Source organism: Stigmatopora nigra, chromosome 23 (assembly GCF_051989575.1).
Source record: "Stigmatopora nigra isolate UIUO_SnigA chromosome 23, RoL_Snig_1.1, whole genome shotgun sequence".
NCBI lineage: Eukaryota > Metazoa > Chordata > Actinopteri > Syngnathiformes > Syngnathidae > Stigmatopora > Stigmatopora nigra.
In genome coordinates this window covers 262794-275028 of record NC_135530.1, presented here as the reverse complement: position 1 = coordinate 275028, position 12235 = coordinate 262794, and the positions used below count along the sequence as shown (strand labels likewise).

Below are 12235 nucleotides of genomic sequence, written 5' to 3'. Positions count from 1 at the left end.
AGGGAAAAACGTTTGCCTTGCCTATCATCGACCGGCCGACTCGGCCAGAACGGCCAGTGGACCCACGGCGGCGGTCAGGTGGCGGCGTCCAACAGCTGCCTGAGGGCCCGCTCGATGTTGATGCGGTGGCCCAGACGGGTGACGCCCAGCTCCACGTAGTCGTCCTTGGTGAGGGCGGGCAGGTGCGAGCCCTCGATCTCGTGATCCTGGAAGCGCTGGCGGTGCTCGGCCAGACCCACGCTCTCCAGCCAGTCGCCCACGTCGTACTTGTTCCACAGGCCCAGCGGGCGCTGCCGCCAGGGACGCAGCGCCAGCAGGGGCCCGCTCAGCACCGGCGAGGGGCAGGGCGAGGCGTGCGGGGAGGGCGAGGGCGAGCGGGAGCGCGAGCGGGTCCGGGCGCTGGCGCTGCGCATCACGAAGCGCACCTCCTTGGGTTCCGACGGCAGGCTGAGGCTGGACGACTTGAGGATGGTCAGGCCGCGCCCCGAGCTCAGGTCCGGGCGCTCGGGGGAGCGGCCCGCCGCCCTGTCCGAGGGGGAGGGCGACGACGGCGAGGGGGAGGGCGAGGGGCTGCGTCGGCTGACGGGGTAACGGCTTCCGGGCCGGACCGTGTAGGTGGTTGCGCCGCCGCCGCCGTAGCCTCGCTGGGAGATGGTGTGCAGCTCGCCCAAACTGGAGAACAACCTACGGCGGCAGTTGAGCATTGAGTGTTAGCATCCGCCCCCCCAGACACGGTGCGCGTCGCACTTAAGTTAAGCCATTTGGACCGCTAACGGGCGCGGGGTTAGCGTGCAGCGTCAGTCAAAGGGGAAGGAACCTCTCTTGCTTTAGTCAAGCCACGCTAATATTAGCCAAGCTATCTGCTCTTTCTCACGGCGGCCTTGTTAGCAGTGGCGCGACAGTCACGTAGATAACAAGAAATGTTTACCAGAGACAAAAACCTACGATTTTCTCTCTCCGCTGTCCACACATCTGCAAGAACACCAAGCACACGCTCGGTTACGGCGCACGCGCACGCCCGACGCCAACGGCTCACGTACCTGGCCCCGCCCACGGGGGACCTGCGTCCGGGGTCCAGGGGACTGGGCTCCTCCCCCAAGGAGTGGCTGTCTTTGTTGAGGAGGTGGAGCCTGTTGGCCAGATCCAGGCCCGACTCGGCCCTGCCGCTCAACTCCAAGGCCGAGGATGAGGACGAGGCGGAGCCCTGGCCGCCCTGGCCGCCCTGGCCGCCCGGCGCCGCCGGCCGGTCCTCCTCCTCCAAGCCCGCGCCCCCCCACAGCTTGGAGCGCCGCTGGAAGAGGTAGCGGGGCTGGCGGGCGGCGGCCGGGCAGGCGGGCGAGGAGGGGAGCAGCTCGCTGTCCGACGACTGCTTGAGCAGCGGGTCCCTGAGGGCCGAGCGCCCGCGCCCCACGGGCGAACGCAGACGGGGCTTGAGGGCCGAGGAGGCGTGGCCGCCGGGAGGCGAGGACGGCGGCCCGGGGGCCGAGGCCAGGGTGATGGAAGGGGGCAGCGAGCCGTCGCGGGGCTCGTCCTCGCCGGCGGCCAGCGGGGACGGCGGGGCGGCAAAAGCGGGGGGCGGCGTGACCAGGCCGATCCGACGCAGCTCCTCCCTGGTCTCCTCGTCGCTGGACGACAGCAAGGCGGGCGGCAGCGTGACCGTGTAGGCGCCGCCTTCTTCCTCCGAGCTGCCCACGGTCAGGCTCCGCCGCCTGTCCGCGCCGGCAGAGTGGCCCTGGCTCTCCTTGGCCGGGGGCGCCGCCGGCGACGTGGGCCCGCCCTCGGCCTCGGGGCGCTCCGGCCGCCCGTCGGGGAAGGGCGGCGGGGTGACCCGCTTGCGCCGCAGCTCCGGGCTGCTCTGAGGGGTGGCGCGCTTGCCGCGCGGCTCGGGGCTGCTCTGGGGGGTGGCGCGCTTGGAACGGGGCTCGGAACGGGGCTCGGAGCGGGGCTCGGGGCGGGGCTCGGGGCGGGGCTCGGGGCTGCTCTGAGGGGTGGCGGCGGGGGTGCGCCTGGGGCGGCCCTCGGGACTGGCGGCCGGCGTGGGTACGGGCGTGGCCGAGGCCGACGAGTGCTTGGCCCGGGGCTCGGGGCTGGGCGTGCGAGCCGTGAGCGCTCGTTCGCGCGCCGCCAGGGCCAAGGCCAGCGGGGACGAAGGATCTGTGGACGGAAGCCAAGGTTTGAGCCAGCTCTGTCTGGGCCAGGTTTTTTGGGCTCCTCGTCCAGGCCAGGCAGGCGCTTACCCAGAGGCTTGCCGGTCAGCGGGTGCAGGAAGGTGTGCGGCGTGGGAGAGGGCGACAGGACGGGCGCCGGCGGGGGCAGCTCGCCCAGGTCGTCCATGGAGTGACTCTGGGTCAGGAGAGGGGGGGCCTGGTTGTCGGAGATGGCGCCCTCCACGGACAGGAAGAGGGAGGAGCGGCGGCCGTGGACCCGGGCGCGCTCCGACAGGACCTGCTGCTGGTAAAGCTCCGCCCTGCTGGGGCCGCCCACCTCCAACTTTCCGTCGTACTCCTTGAGGCCTGCCCGGGGGAGGAAGCCGGCTTTCAGAGCGATAGACGGGCCCACGGACAGACGGGCTTACCTTGCTCCTCCACGGGAAGCTGTTTGAGCAGAGGGGACTTCCTCCTCTGGGGTTTGGCCGGGGGCGCCTGCTGTCCCACGTTGGCGTACGGGTTCTCGATGGCTCGCCCGCGGCGTCGCGACAGCGGCGAGTGACCCAGGGCGGCGGCGGCGGCGGCGGCGGAGGCCGAGGCGGTGTGCAGAGACAGCGTGGAGCTGTGCGACACGGACATCTCCGGCTGCGGCGGGGACGGCGTGTCCTGCAGGATGATCATGGAGCGCGCCTTCCTCTGCCGCTCGGCGTGGATCCTGGACGGCGCGTCGGCCGGCTCCTGCAGCCGGGCCTCCGTCCCCGGCTTGAAGCTGGAGCGGGTCAGGCCCTCCCCTCTGGCCGGCGGGGGCGGCGGGAGGAAGGAGGGCGGCGGGCCAGAATCCAGCAGGAAGAGCGGGGACGGAGGAGGGGGCGGCGCCGTCTGGGGGGGCGGCGGGATGAAGCCGTCGCTGAGCGACGAACTGCGGGGGAAGCGACTTTCGTGGACCAGGGCCGAGATGCGCTCGTCCTCGGGGGTGCCTGGGGGGGGGGGGTTAAGGGGTGATTGACGAGCGTGGACAAACGCGGAGAAGAACTCACCGAAGCTCTTGGTCCTGGACATCCCGCGGGGGAGCGCCATGGTGCTCTTCTCCGGGCCCGAAGGCGGAACCAGGCCTTGGCGCTCAAACAGCGACTGGACGGGCGCAGAGAGTGTTACGCCAGTGTTACGCCAGTGTTACGCCAGTGTTACGCCAGGACGGCCGTGTCCATTCTTACGTTGATCTCGGCCTGGGTGATTCTGCGGCTGGTGGGTCTCTGCTTGACCGTGGCCGCCCGGAAGTCGTCGGGGGGCCGGGAGCGCAGGACCACTTCTTGCGTGTTCCCCGCCAACATGTCGTCCAGTTTCTCTGCGGGACCACATTTCGTCAAAAGTCTCCGATTTCTGGGCTTTACATTACATTCAACTGGGGGTTACTGACAACACAGCTGTGTGAGGACCCGCTTTCGAATGGAATCCTTTTCATCACACACACACACGGACGCGGACACACACACACGGCTAACGCAAGCGCCTCGAGCAAGACTCAGCACGCACGCTCCGCGATCACATGACTCACCGAAGCGCCTCCTCCTGGCTGCGCAGAAGGAAAAAGTCAACAAGACCTCTTACATATTGAGCTGGCGGGCACGCCATTGAGCGTGGGGGGGGGGGGGGGGGGCAACGTGGGGACCGACACGTACCTATCTCCTCCAGGTCGGCCGTCATGGACTTGGATCGTAGGGTCAACGAAGTGCTGGGGGCCCGCTTGGGAGGGGGAGGTGCTAGGAGAAAGGGAAGGCCGCATGGAAACGGGCTCGCCGACCACGGCGGACTCGTCCGTGCGTTTAGGAAAACCAACCTTTCTTCCGGATCAGTTCGCTCTCCGCCTTGCGAGAGACGGACACCACCTTCATGAGCAGGCGGCTCCCGCCCTGGCGGATCAGGCCCACCACCTGCCGATGGCCCACCTTTACCACGTCGGCGCCATTGACCTGCGCACACGGCGGGGCCGTTCAAGCTCCAGCCAGAGGAGGGGAAGGACGCGGGAAGGACGCGGGAAGGACGCGGAGACGCCGACGACGACGCCGACCAACCTCGATGAGGAAATCTCCGGTGCGGAGGCCCGCCCTCCAGGCCACGCCGCCCTGATCCACAGACTCCAGGTATTGCAGAGCGGGAAACGCCGGCGTGGGGGCAAACTCCTCGATGGGCGTCTCGGCTGTGGACAAAAGGGGACGACGGCTCAGCGTAGGCGAGAGGGGCAAAAGCCCACCCCGCCCCGACCCGGCTTCCTACCTTTGGCTCCCCTCAAGACGAAACCGAAGCCTTCGCTCTCTCGCTTCTGCAGGACGGCCATCTTCTCCTCGATGGCGTAATCGCTGACGACGAGGGGGAGGCCACGGCGCCCGTGAGCCCACTTTCCGCGCGGCAAAGCGAGCGGCCCGGCCGCCGACTCACCTGTACGAGGTGTAGTTGTCGTACGAGCCCACCGTGTAATGTCGGAAGAGCCTCTTGGTGCGGTCCTCGCGAGTCTCTGAAAAGACACACTGGGTATAAATTGCCCACGCTCGCCGGGAGCGTGGCTTTGTGGCCGCCGTGCGTCTTTACCCAGCCTGGGGTCGTACTGTCTCATCTGAACTTCTTCCACGCAGTCGGCGGGAAACCAACCGGCTCTTCCTTTCACGTTCCCTTCCCAGAATCCGCCTTCGCCGATGGACAGGACTGCACGGCGGCCAGGCGTGAGTGGGCGGGCCCTAAGCGGGCCCCGGGCGGGCCCCGGGCGGGCCCCGGGGATGGAGACGGGCGGGGCGCGCCATCCACTCTTACCTTTGACCCTCTCGCCGCGGTGCAGCTGGATCTCGCCGGGCCCCTGGGGTACGTGGGAGCGCGTGGCGATGAAAGTGCGCCCCGGCACGGCGCTGTACAGCCTCCTCTTCCTGGACTGCGGGGTGAGCGGCCGGGGCGGGGCCGGGGGCGGCGAAGACGGGGGGCTGCCGTCCGCGTGACCTCCGGCGCCGCTCGGACTGCGGCGGACGTCCGCAACGCCGGTGACTTCGGGGAGGCAGTCGGAGGCCGTCCAAGGCGCGTAGAAAGCGGCGCTCACCTGAGCCTGCGCGCGTGTCGGCGCAGCGAGTGCGTGTCCAGGTGCGTTTCCAAGCTTTGCAGGGATGGGCCGGGCGAGGAGGCGGGGCTTTCCAGGGCGTTGTCGCTGACCGAGCGAATGAGGGAGCGCGGCGAGGCCAGGCCGTTTCCCGCCGGGTAGCGCAGGGTTCCCAGGCGGCGCCGCTTGATATAGGACGGAGATTCTCGAAAGGGGACTACTTGGACGGACACACACAACACACACGCTTTTGCTTTAACGTCCAGCCCTAGATACCATACGGTTACCATACGGTTACCATACCGTTACTTTTTTTTTTTTTTCACTCACCGACGTCGGAGCTCTTGTGCACCTTGATGATTTCGGCCAAATCAAAGTTCCCGGCGATGATGGCCACCTGCGCACAACGTCGGTTAGTTAACGCAGGGTGGTCAAAAACAAGCGGCGAGAAGTCCAGTTCAGCATCAACGGATCTCGGTTCAAGCTGAACCGGACGTCTATTGCCGTCGACGGCGGCAAAGGCTTTGGTCCGAAGACTACAGACCTGAAAGGCCGTCTGGTTGTTGTAGTTCTTGATGTCCTTGTCGCCTCCTCGGAACAGCAAGACTCTGGCGCAACTGTCCTGCGGGAGGCGGCAAGGCGGCCCATTCACCGGGCGTAGGCGTCCGCAAAGCAAAGTTCTCGCGCGGCGGCCGCTAGAGGGCGCCCCACCGGTCGCGAGCCACCGACTTCTTACCTGGTTGTACAGAGCGCAAAGGTGCAGCGCCGTGTTTCCCGAAGCATTCTGGGAGCTCATGTCGGCCCCGTAGAACAGCAGGTGCTCCAGGTGCTGCACGTTTCCGTGGCGACAGGCCTGTACAAGCACGCGTCACGCTTTAGGCCACTGGTCGGGCGCCCGGGGTTCCGCCGGCGACCGGGCGTCGTCACCTGATGGATTTCCTGCCAGCCGTTCTCGTCGGTCATGCCTGTAACCGTGACAACCGGCAGCCATCAATCACTGCCAATTCCATCAAGCAAACCGTGGAATTATGAATACGGATGGAATTAACGGCCCACGGAGCGCTCGTTTCTTCAAATGTTTCCCAAACTTAGGAAAGGCTGGCAAAGTGGGAGTGCGCTTACCCAGCAGGGCGTGGTCCTGGAGTAGGAGCTCGCAGCAGTAAGGGGCGCCGCCCACCATGGCCGAGTGATACAGAGGAGTCAGCCCCCTGCTGTCCTTGTAGTCCGGAGAGGCGCCCAAGTCCAGGAGGGTCTAGCGCCGGAGCCCAGAGTCAGCGGGCGTCTGCGGCTCGGAGGCGCCCCGCCCACGCCGGCCGGCTCCACCCACCGTCAGGGCGGCGCCGTTGCGGCACAGGACGGCCCGGTGCAGGGCCGTGATGCCGTCTCTGGTGCGGAAGTCCAGGTGAGCGCCGCCGCCGCGGAGGACTTTGATGAGCTCGCAGCTCTCTTCCAGCTGGACCGCCAGCGTCAGCGGACACTCTGGGGAGAGGGAAGAGGGGAGAGAGAGGGGAGAGAGGAGAGAGAGAGGGTCAGGGTTTAACCCAGCCAAGGGCACAACGGCCACGCACCTCCGCTGTCCGAGTCGTGGAAGTTGGGATCCAGGCCTTTCTCCAGCCATTTGGAAACCTTCTCCACATTCTTCTGGTGGACGTGTTCCATGAAGCGCTTGAGATTGGCCTGAGAAAGACAGACACACACACGGACGGAGGGAGGGAGGGAGGGAGGGACAGACAGACAGTTTGGCACGTGGCGTCATTGGCGGTGGCGGTGGCCCGGGAAAATTCTTTGCCTACTTTGGTGTGAAGCTTGGCCAGCTGCTTGTCGTCTATGTAACTTTGTGTGTAAATTCTGCGTTTGTAACGAAACTGGAAAAAGGGGCGTGAGGTCAGCGTGTCCATCCGGAAAACAACATGTGGGGGCGGGTGGGGGGGACTGTGTTTGTAATCGTCGGGTGCTTCCCCTTCGCCCAATTGGAAGACGGACGCCTGGCCGGGTGTTGACTCTTTTATAGTTGGGGGCCTAACCCTCACGGCAGACCGACGATTCCAAACACAGTGCAGCGTGTCTCCTCAAGCCCACCCACCTCAAGGTAGGGAATGGGCGTGATGGGGGGGAGAGGGTACTCTTTGAAAAGTCGCTCCTCGTCCAGAAACTTGCCAGCTCGGCCGTTGAACGCCGGCTGGAAGAGACCATAGTTCAAAACATCCGACAGAGACTGAGTCAAGGTGACCAGAACCCTCTGCTTACTGCTCCAAACGGGCAAGTCGGGGTCCAGCCGCAAACACTTCTGAGAGAGCCACAGACGCACACACGGACACGTTTGACGCAAAAAAACTTTCACCCGCCTCTCGCCTTTTCCACCGCACCCTCTCGCCGCATCCGGGCGGGGCCGACCCAACCCAGCGGACGGGCGAGCGAGCGAGCGAGCCAGCCAGCGAACTACCGTGCGCGTTACCGTCTGCTGCAGGTCCGGGATGCCCACGCGGACCACCACGTTGTTTCCGGAGGGCGTGTCCTCCACGCCCATTCCGCCAAAGCCGCCAATGCCGCCGCCGCCGCCGTCGTCGTCCCGGGCGACGGTAGAGCCTGGCGGGTTGCCGTTAGTAACCGCCTGTTGGCGTGGGCGATCATGTTTGGTGTCAGCGGCCGGACTGGCAGGCATGTGGCTGGCGGACAAAAAGTGTGAAAGTGGAAACCGGTCAACGTGATGGCTCTCCAAACCACAAACCCCTAACCTTCAACAAAATATCACAATTGAAAATCATAACATGCGCTAGCCTTGTCACAGCTTGCTGAGAGATGAGACATTTTCCTGTCTGATCCCAAATGCTTCCTTGTGTTTTTCACATTTGAACTTTGTCGTCGACGGCAACGCTAATTGCGGCTTCCATTCTTCAAAGTCCCAAAACAACTTTTCCCGGCCGGCCCCGGGGACTCGTCCAATTGTGTCCCCGGGGGGCAAAAGTGGCTTCTCCTCCCGTCAGCGCCCCAAATGAGACGTGCGCTCGATTCCCGGCGAGTCGGCGGTGCCGTGTTGCCACGGCAACTGGGATAGCAGGGAATCCGGCGCTAACCTCACTGTGTCACTCTCTGCGTGCGTGCGTTCTACATGCTCACTGTTGCTATGGCGACGCAGCTGAACAAATTTTCACAGTTTGCCGTGTTTAAACGACATCCTACCCGCTGACGCTCGCTCTTTTTCCGTCCCGCTCCGACGCATCCGGGACGTCGGCTAATGCCGGGCGCCGCCTTTGCCAAAAGATTTGGCCCGGCGCCCGGTTTGGGGCGACGTGAGCCGGAGGGCCCACTGGCTCTTAAAGTGGGGCCCCCGGCAGTCGGAAATGGCCGTATCAAATCAAGTGTCACAAACGGCAACACGTTTCCAGAATAATACGCTTGTACTTTACGGGGAGTAATTTGGAGAAAAAAGCCATATCGCCAGAATCAACTTTAAAATTCCGCATTCACAATGAGCCTTTTGTCCCCCCCCCCCCCCTGGATGACGACTTCTTACATTGGGGAGAAGAAACTGAGGATTTTAAGGTTGAGGCGCTCATCGGATTGATTAGATGGCAAACAAGACTGTCGTGAGAGCGGAAAGGGTCTGAGTGAAAGACGCCCCCCTCTGTCATCGAGGTACTTTGAGTGGTTTATTTTGGGCCGGCCACGGCGCTCCACTCATACGTTGAATAAGTCATGAGCAGCCCGTGGGCCCGGCCAGCTTTCCCGCATTGTCTTCCACGGGGTCAAGCCACCGACGTTAGTTCTTTCAGTCACTAGCTGACCCCCCTCAAATTTGGGCCCCGTGACGCAAAGACAAAAACGTTGCCGAACTCACTACTCGCGCAAAAATGAAAAGGCGCTTTTCTCGCTTGGCGCTCTCAATTTGGCGTCGAGGTCCATCGATTGTTCCGTTTTGTCGAATCGGAGTGGGCGGCCCTCCTACCTGCTGGCGCCGGTCCCGTCCCAACTTTTCCGGAGCGCGATCTGATCCCGCCGAACCCGCTTCAGGCTCCCGATGGTCCGATCCGGTCCGCGAGGAGGGGTCGGCTCGGCGCGTTCCGGTCGGGACGCCTCGGCCGGACGCTGGCCGCCACGGGTGGATCTTCAGGCGCTGTGCTCGGAGCCCCTCGGCCCATCCTGCCAAGGGCGAGAGGGAAACGGGGGTGAGGGGTGGGGGGGGGGGGGGGTCCAGGATGTGGACCAGGGGAAGGGAGGGGACGACAGAGGAGAAAAGAAAAGCATCAGCTGGGGGTGGACAACCAAATACCACCGCCGTTGGCTTTGGAAGCCATTTGGAGACACGTACAAATGGAGGAGCGCAAAGGCCACCGACGAGGACTCCTCTTAACGTTAGACTTTGTCACACCGACGGCAAAGTAAAAAAGAGCCAGGAGAAGGTCCTCCGAGCCCTCTCCGAAAAAAGATTGCGCCACTTCCCGTGACTCACGCTTCCCGTTTCCTGTCGGCGTGGGCGAAGGAACGGATGCCAGGAAGGAAGGAAGGAAAAGGTGAAAAGCTGGACCTCTCTGATAAGCAAACTTCACACACTCCGTCGCATGCAATTCCATCAGCCGGGATGACATTTTCAACACATCCACATCTGGGAGCGGATGCCATCTGCTAGGGGGAGTGGTGGTGGTGGTGGTGGGGGGCCTTTGGGGGTTTACATTCCATCCACCAGGAGTGGCCCGATGGAGAAATTCAGCGCCGTGGGGAAAGTTGAAGCGCCGGTAAACTTGGAAGAGGCAGAAGCCATCCACATCGGATCTGCTCGCCGTCGGTCACAACCCCTGCTTTGGTGACTGCGCTCCCTTTGCCCATTACCATGGCAACCAGTGGCAGGAGCCCACCACGGTTCTCTTGCGTTATCTTGTCAAGTTTCTCACATTGCTCGCGGCTCAAGCGCCACGGATTGTAGTTCTTCTGCGTTTGGCCCCCCCCCTCCCAAAAAGAAAATCTCGCCCGGTGGACGAGAGACGCCGACTTGTCTCTGAAGACTCGCCGGTTACCAAGACAACCATGTGATGTGCCAAAGAGAAGCACTTCCTGCTCAGAGTGGTCTTTTTTTTATTTTCCTTCTCTTCCCCTCCTAGCATGAGCGGATCCTCTCAGATCTGCCACGGCCTACACACTGGCACTTACGTAACTCGGCGCCGGCGCCAGCGAGGTGGGGAACGCATGCCGGGGAACAGAAAAAGAGGGCAAATAAAAAAGAGAAAAAGTGGAGGTGGAGACCAGCCAGCGAGGAGAAAGCCAAGAGGATCAAAAAACACCGGGACCGGGACCAGCCTACGGGGAAAGGGAGACGGCCGTAAGTTGTGGACACGAATACGTCAGTGACCGGGTGTCAGGGCGGCCAGAAGGTGACCAGACTTTGTGCTACAAAGAACCAGAATGAACAGGAGGGATCCAGGAGGGATCCAGGAGGGATCCAGGAGGGATCCAGGAAGGATCCAGGAGGGATCCAGGAGGCCAGCCAATATCAAGGCCACAAGATGCCGGGGTCAAGAAACATGATCACGTCAGAGCAGGGGGGCAGTGAGGGGGTAGGGGCTCACACACTGGACCCCAAACTCTTCCAGGAAGGCCCGCCCGCAGTGGGTGCGGGTTTTCCTTCCAACCTGCAAGAGGGAACCTTTCCACCAATCTGGCATCCTACAAGTGCAGTCAGGTGCTTCGTTTTTCTGCATATGGCTTGCACTATTTGAGTTGGATGGGTTGGAAGCAAAAGCTGCACCCACCCACCCACAGCGGCCCTCCGGGACCACTTTGGATACCTCTGGGCTAACCCTAGGAGCTTGTCCACAAGGCCCCACGATTAGAATGGGTGCCTCCCGACGAGCGGCTTTGAGGGAAAAGGACATTCCAACCGAAAAGTTCAGGGGGGGGGGGGACGGAAAAGAAAAAAAAAACTTCAACCGGCCCCCTCGGCGTGAACCCCCCCCCCGCTCGTCTTACCTTGCGTTCCCGTCACTCACACAAAGTGGTCGGCTCGAGTACCGCGACGGCAGGGCGCGTCCCCACCTCGGCGCCGTGACAGGTGACTACAAGCCAGCCCAAAAGGGGCAGCGACCTCCGACAAAAAAGTGGAAGGAGACCGGCCGGCGTGTGCGGGGACTCACCCGGCGGAGCGGCGACTTCTTCTCCATCCTCCCGATGGCTGATGGGGAGAAGAAAAGGAAGATGAATGATGGAAGAGGGAAAAAAAGAGGAAGGAGGAGTTGGCGGAGAGCGGGAGACCAAGCCAGGAAGAAGCAGGACCAGCAGAAGGCTGACGGCTCCGGCCCACGCACGCTCGCTCGCTCGCACGCCCGCCCGCCCGCCCGCTCGCCTGCACGTGAGCATGCGCACGTTATCTCCCACTCCAACGCGTGGGATTCAAAACACACCTCCTCGCTCGCCCGCCCGTTCGCCGACATCCACGGCGAGAGAATCGGGGTGATCGGCGTGGGTGCGGAGGAGCGGCCCCGTCGCCATGGCGACCGTGCGCCAGAGCGGCGAGGGAGGAGGGAAGTTTGCTCCGGCAATCGCGGCCCACCCGGTGCATGGTGGGAAATGAGACGGCCGGACCATTCAAAAAGTCCGGCGCCGCACTTAAGCTGCTCCGTGGCCAAATGTAGGCTTTCAGTCCAGGTTCAGGTTTCTATCAAAATAAAAAGGACGATTGGGAAAAAAATAAATAAAAACTGTCAATAAACTTTTGCAATATCAGTTAACATGAACTCAAATCAAGTGACTCACTTGCAAAACAGTGTTCATATCGAAAAAGATATGCAGTGTTTTCCAAATTGGATCACAGGAGGCTTTGCGGCTGCAGTGAAACAGCGCCCTCCGGTGGACGATCTCGAAAGTCCGCTTCTTCTTTTTTCCACTCAGCAATTTCAAGAGGCAGTAACCAGTTGCTATGGCAACCATCACAGTCATCAAACATTTGCAATCAAAATGATATTTCTTATAGGACAGATCTCAAATTCGTTAGAAAGTGGTGTGGAGCCATCGTGTTTGG

At 62.8% G+C, this 12235-nt stretch overlaps 1 protein-coding gene across 14 annotated transcripts; it reads right to left on the bottom strand.

Moving 5' to 3' along the window:
- Positions 1-24: 24 nt before the first annotated feature.
- shank3b (SH3 and multiple ankyrin repeat domains 3b) lies at positions 25-11986 on the bottom strand. Of its 14 annotated transcripts, none has more exons than XM_077709474.1 (29): positions 11971-11986; positions 11619-11872; positions 11352-11389; positions 9173-9366; positions 7310-7892; positions 7020-7091; positions 6795-6903; positions 6554-6705; positions 6349-6478; positions 6154-6191; positions 5963-6079; positions 5771-5848; positions 5557-5623; positions 5230-5446; positions 4953-5149; positions 4734-4847; positions 4584-4659; positions 4422-4504; positions 4220-4344; positions 3985-4117; positions 3827-3907; positions 3703-3720; positions 3362-3492; positions 3185-3278; positions 2576-3124; positions 2238-2513; positions 1041-2154; positions 946-972; positions 25-684 (listed from the first exon to the last, which is right to left on the bottom strand). In XM_077709474.1, the coding sequence occupies exons 5-29, from the start codon at positions 7886-7888 to the stop codon at positions 75-77; spliced, it is 5187 nt and encodes a 1728-aa protein (XP_077565600.1). In that variant the 5' UTR covers positions 7889-7892; positions 9173-9366; positions 11352-11389; positions 11619-11872; positions 11971-11986; the 3' UTR covers positions 25-74. The 14 variants fall into 14 exon arrangements, with proteins under 14 accessions (XP_077565600.1, XP_077565608.1, XP_077565606.1 ...); XM_077709482.1 differs by lacking the exons at positions 11619-11872; positions 11971-11986 and having other exon boundaries at positions 7310-7405; positions 7474-7513; positions 7682-7892; positions 11352-11595; XM_077709480.1 differs by lacking the exons at positions 11619-11872; positions 11971-11986 and having other exon boundaries at positions 7310-7513; positions 7682-7892; positions 11352-11595.
- Between the last annotated feature and the right edge of the window lie 249 nt (positions 11987-12235).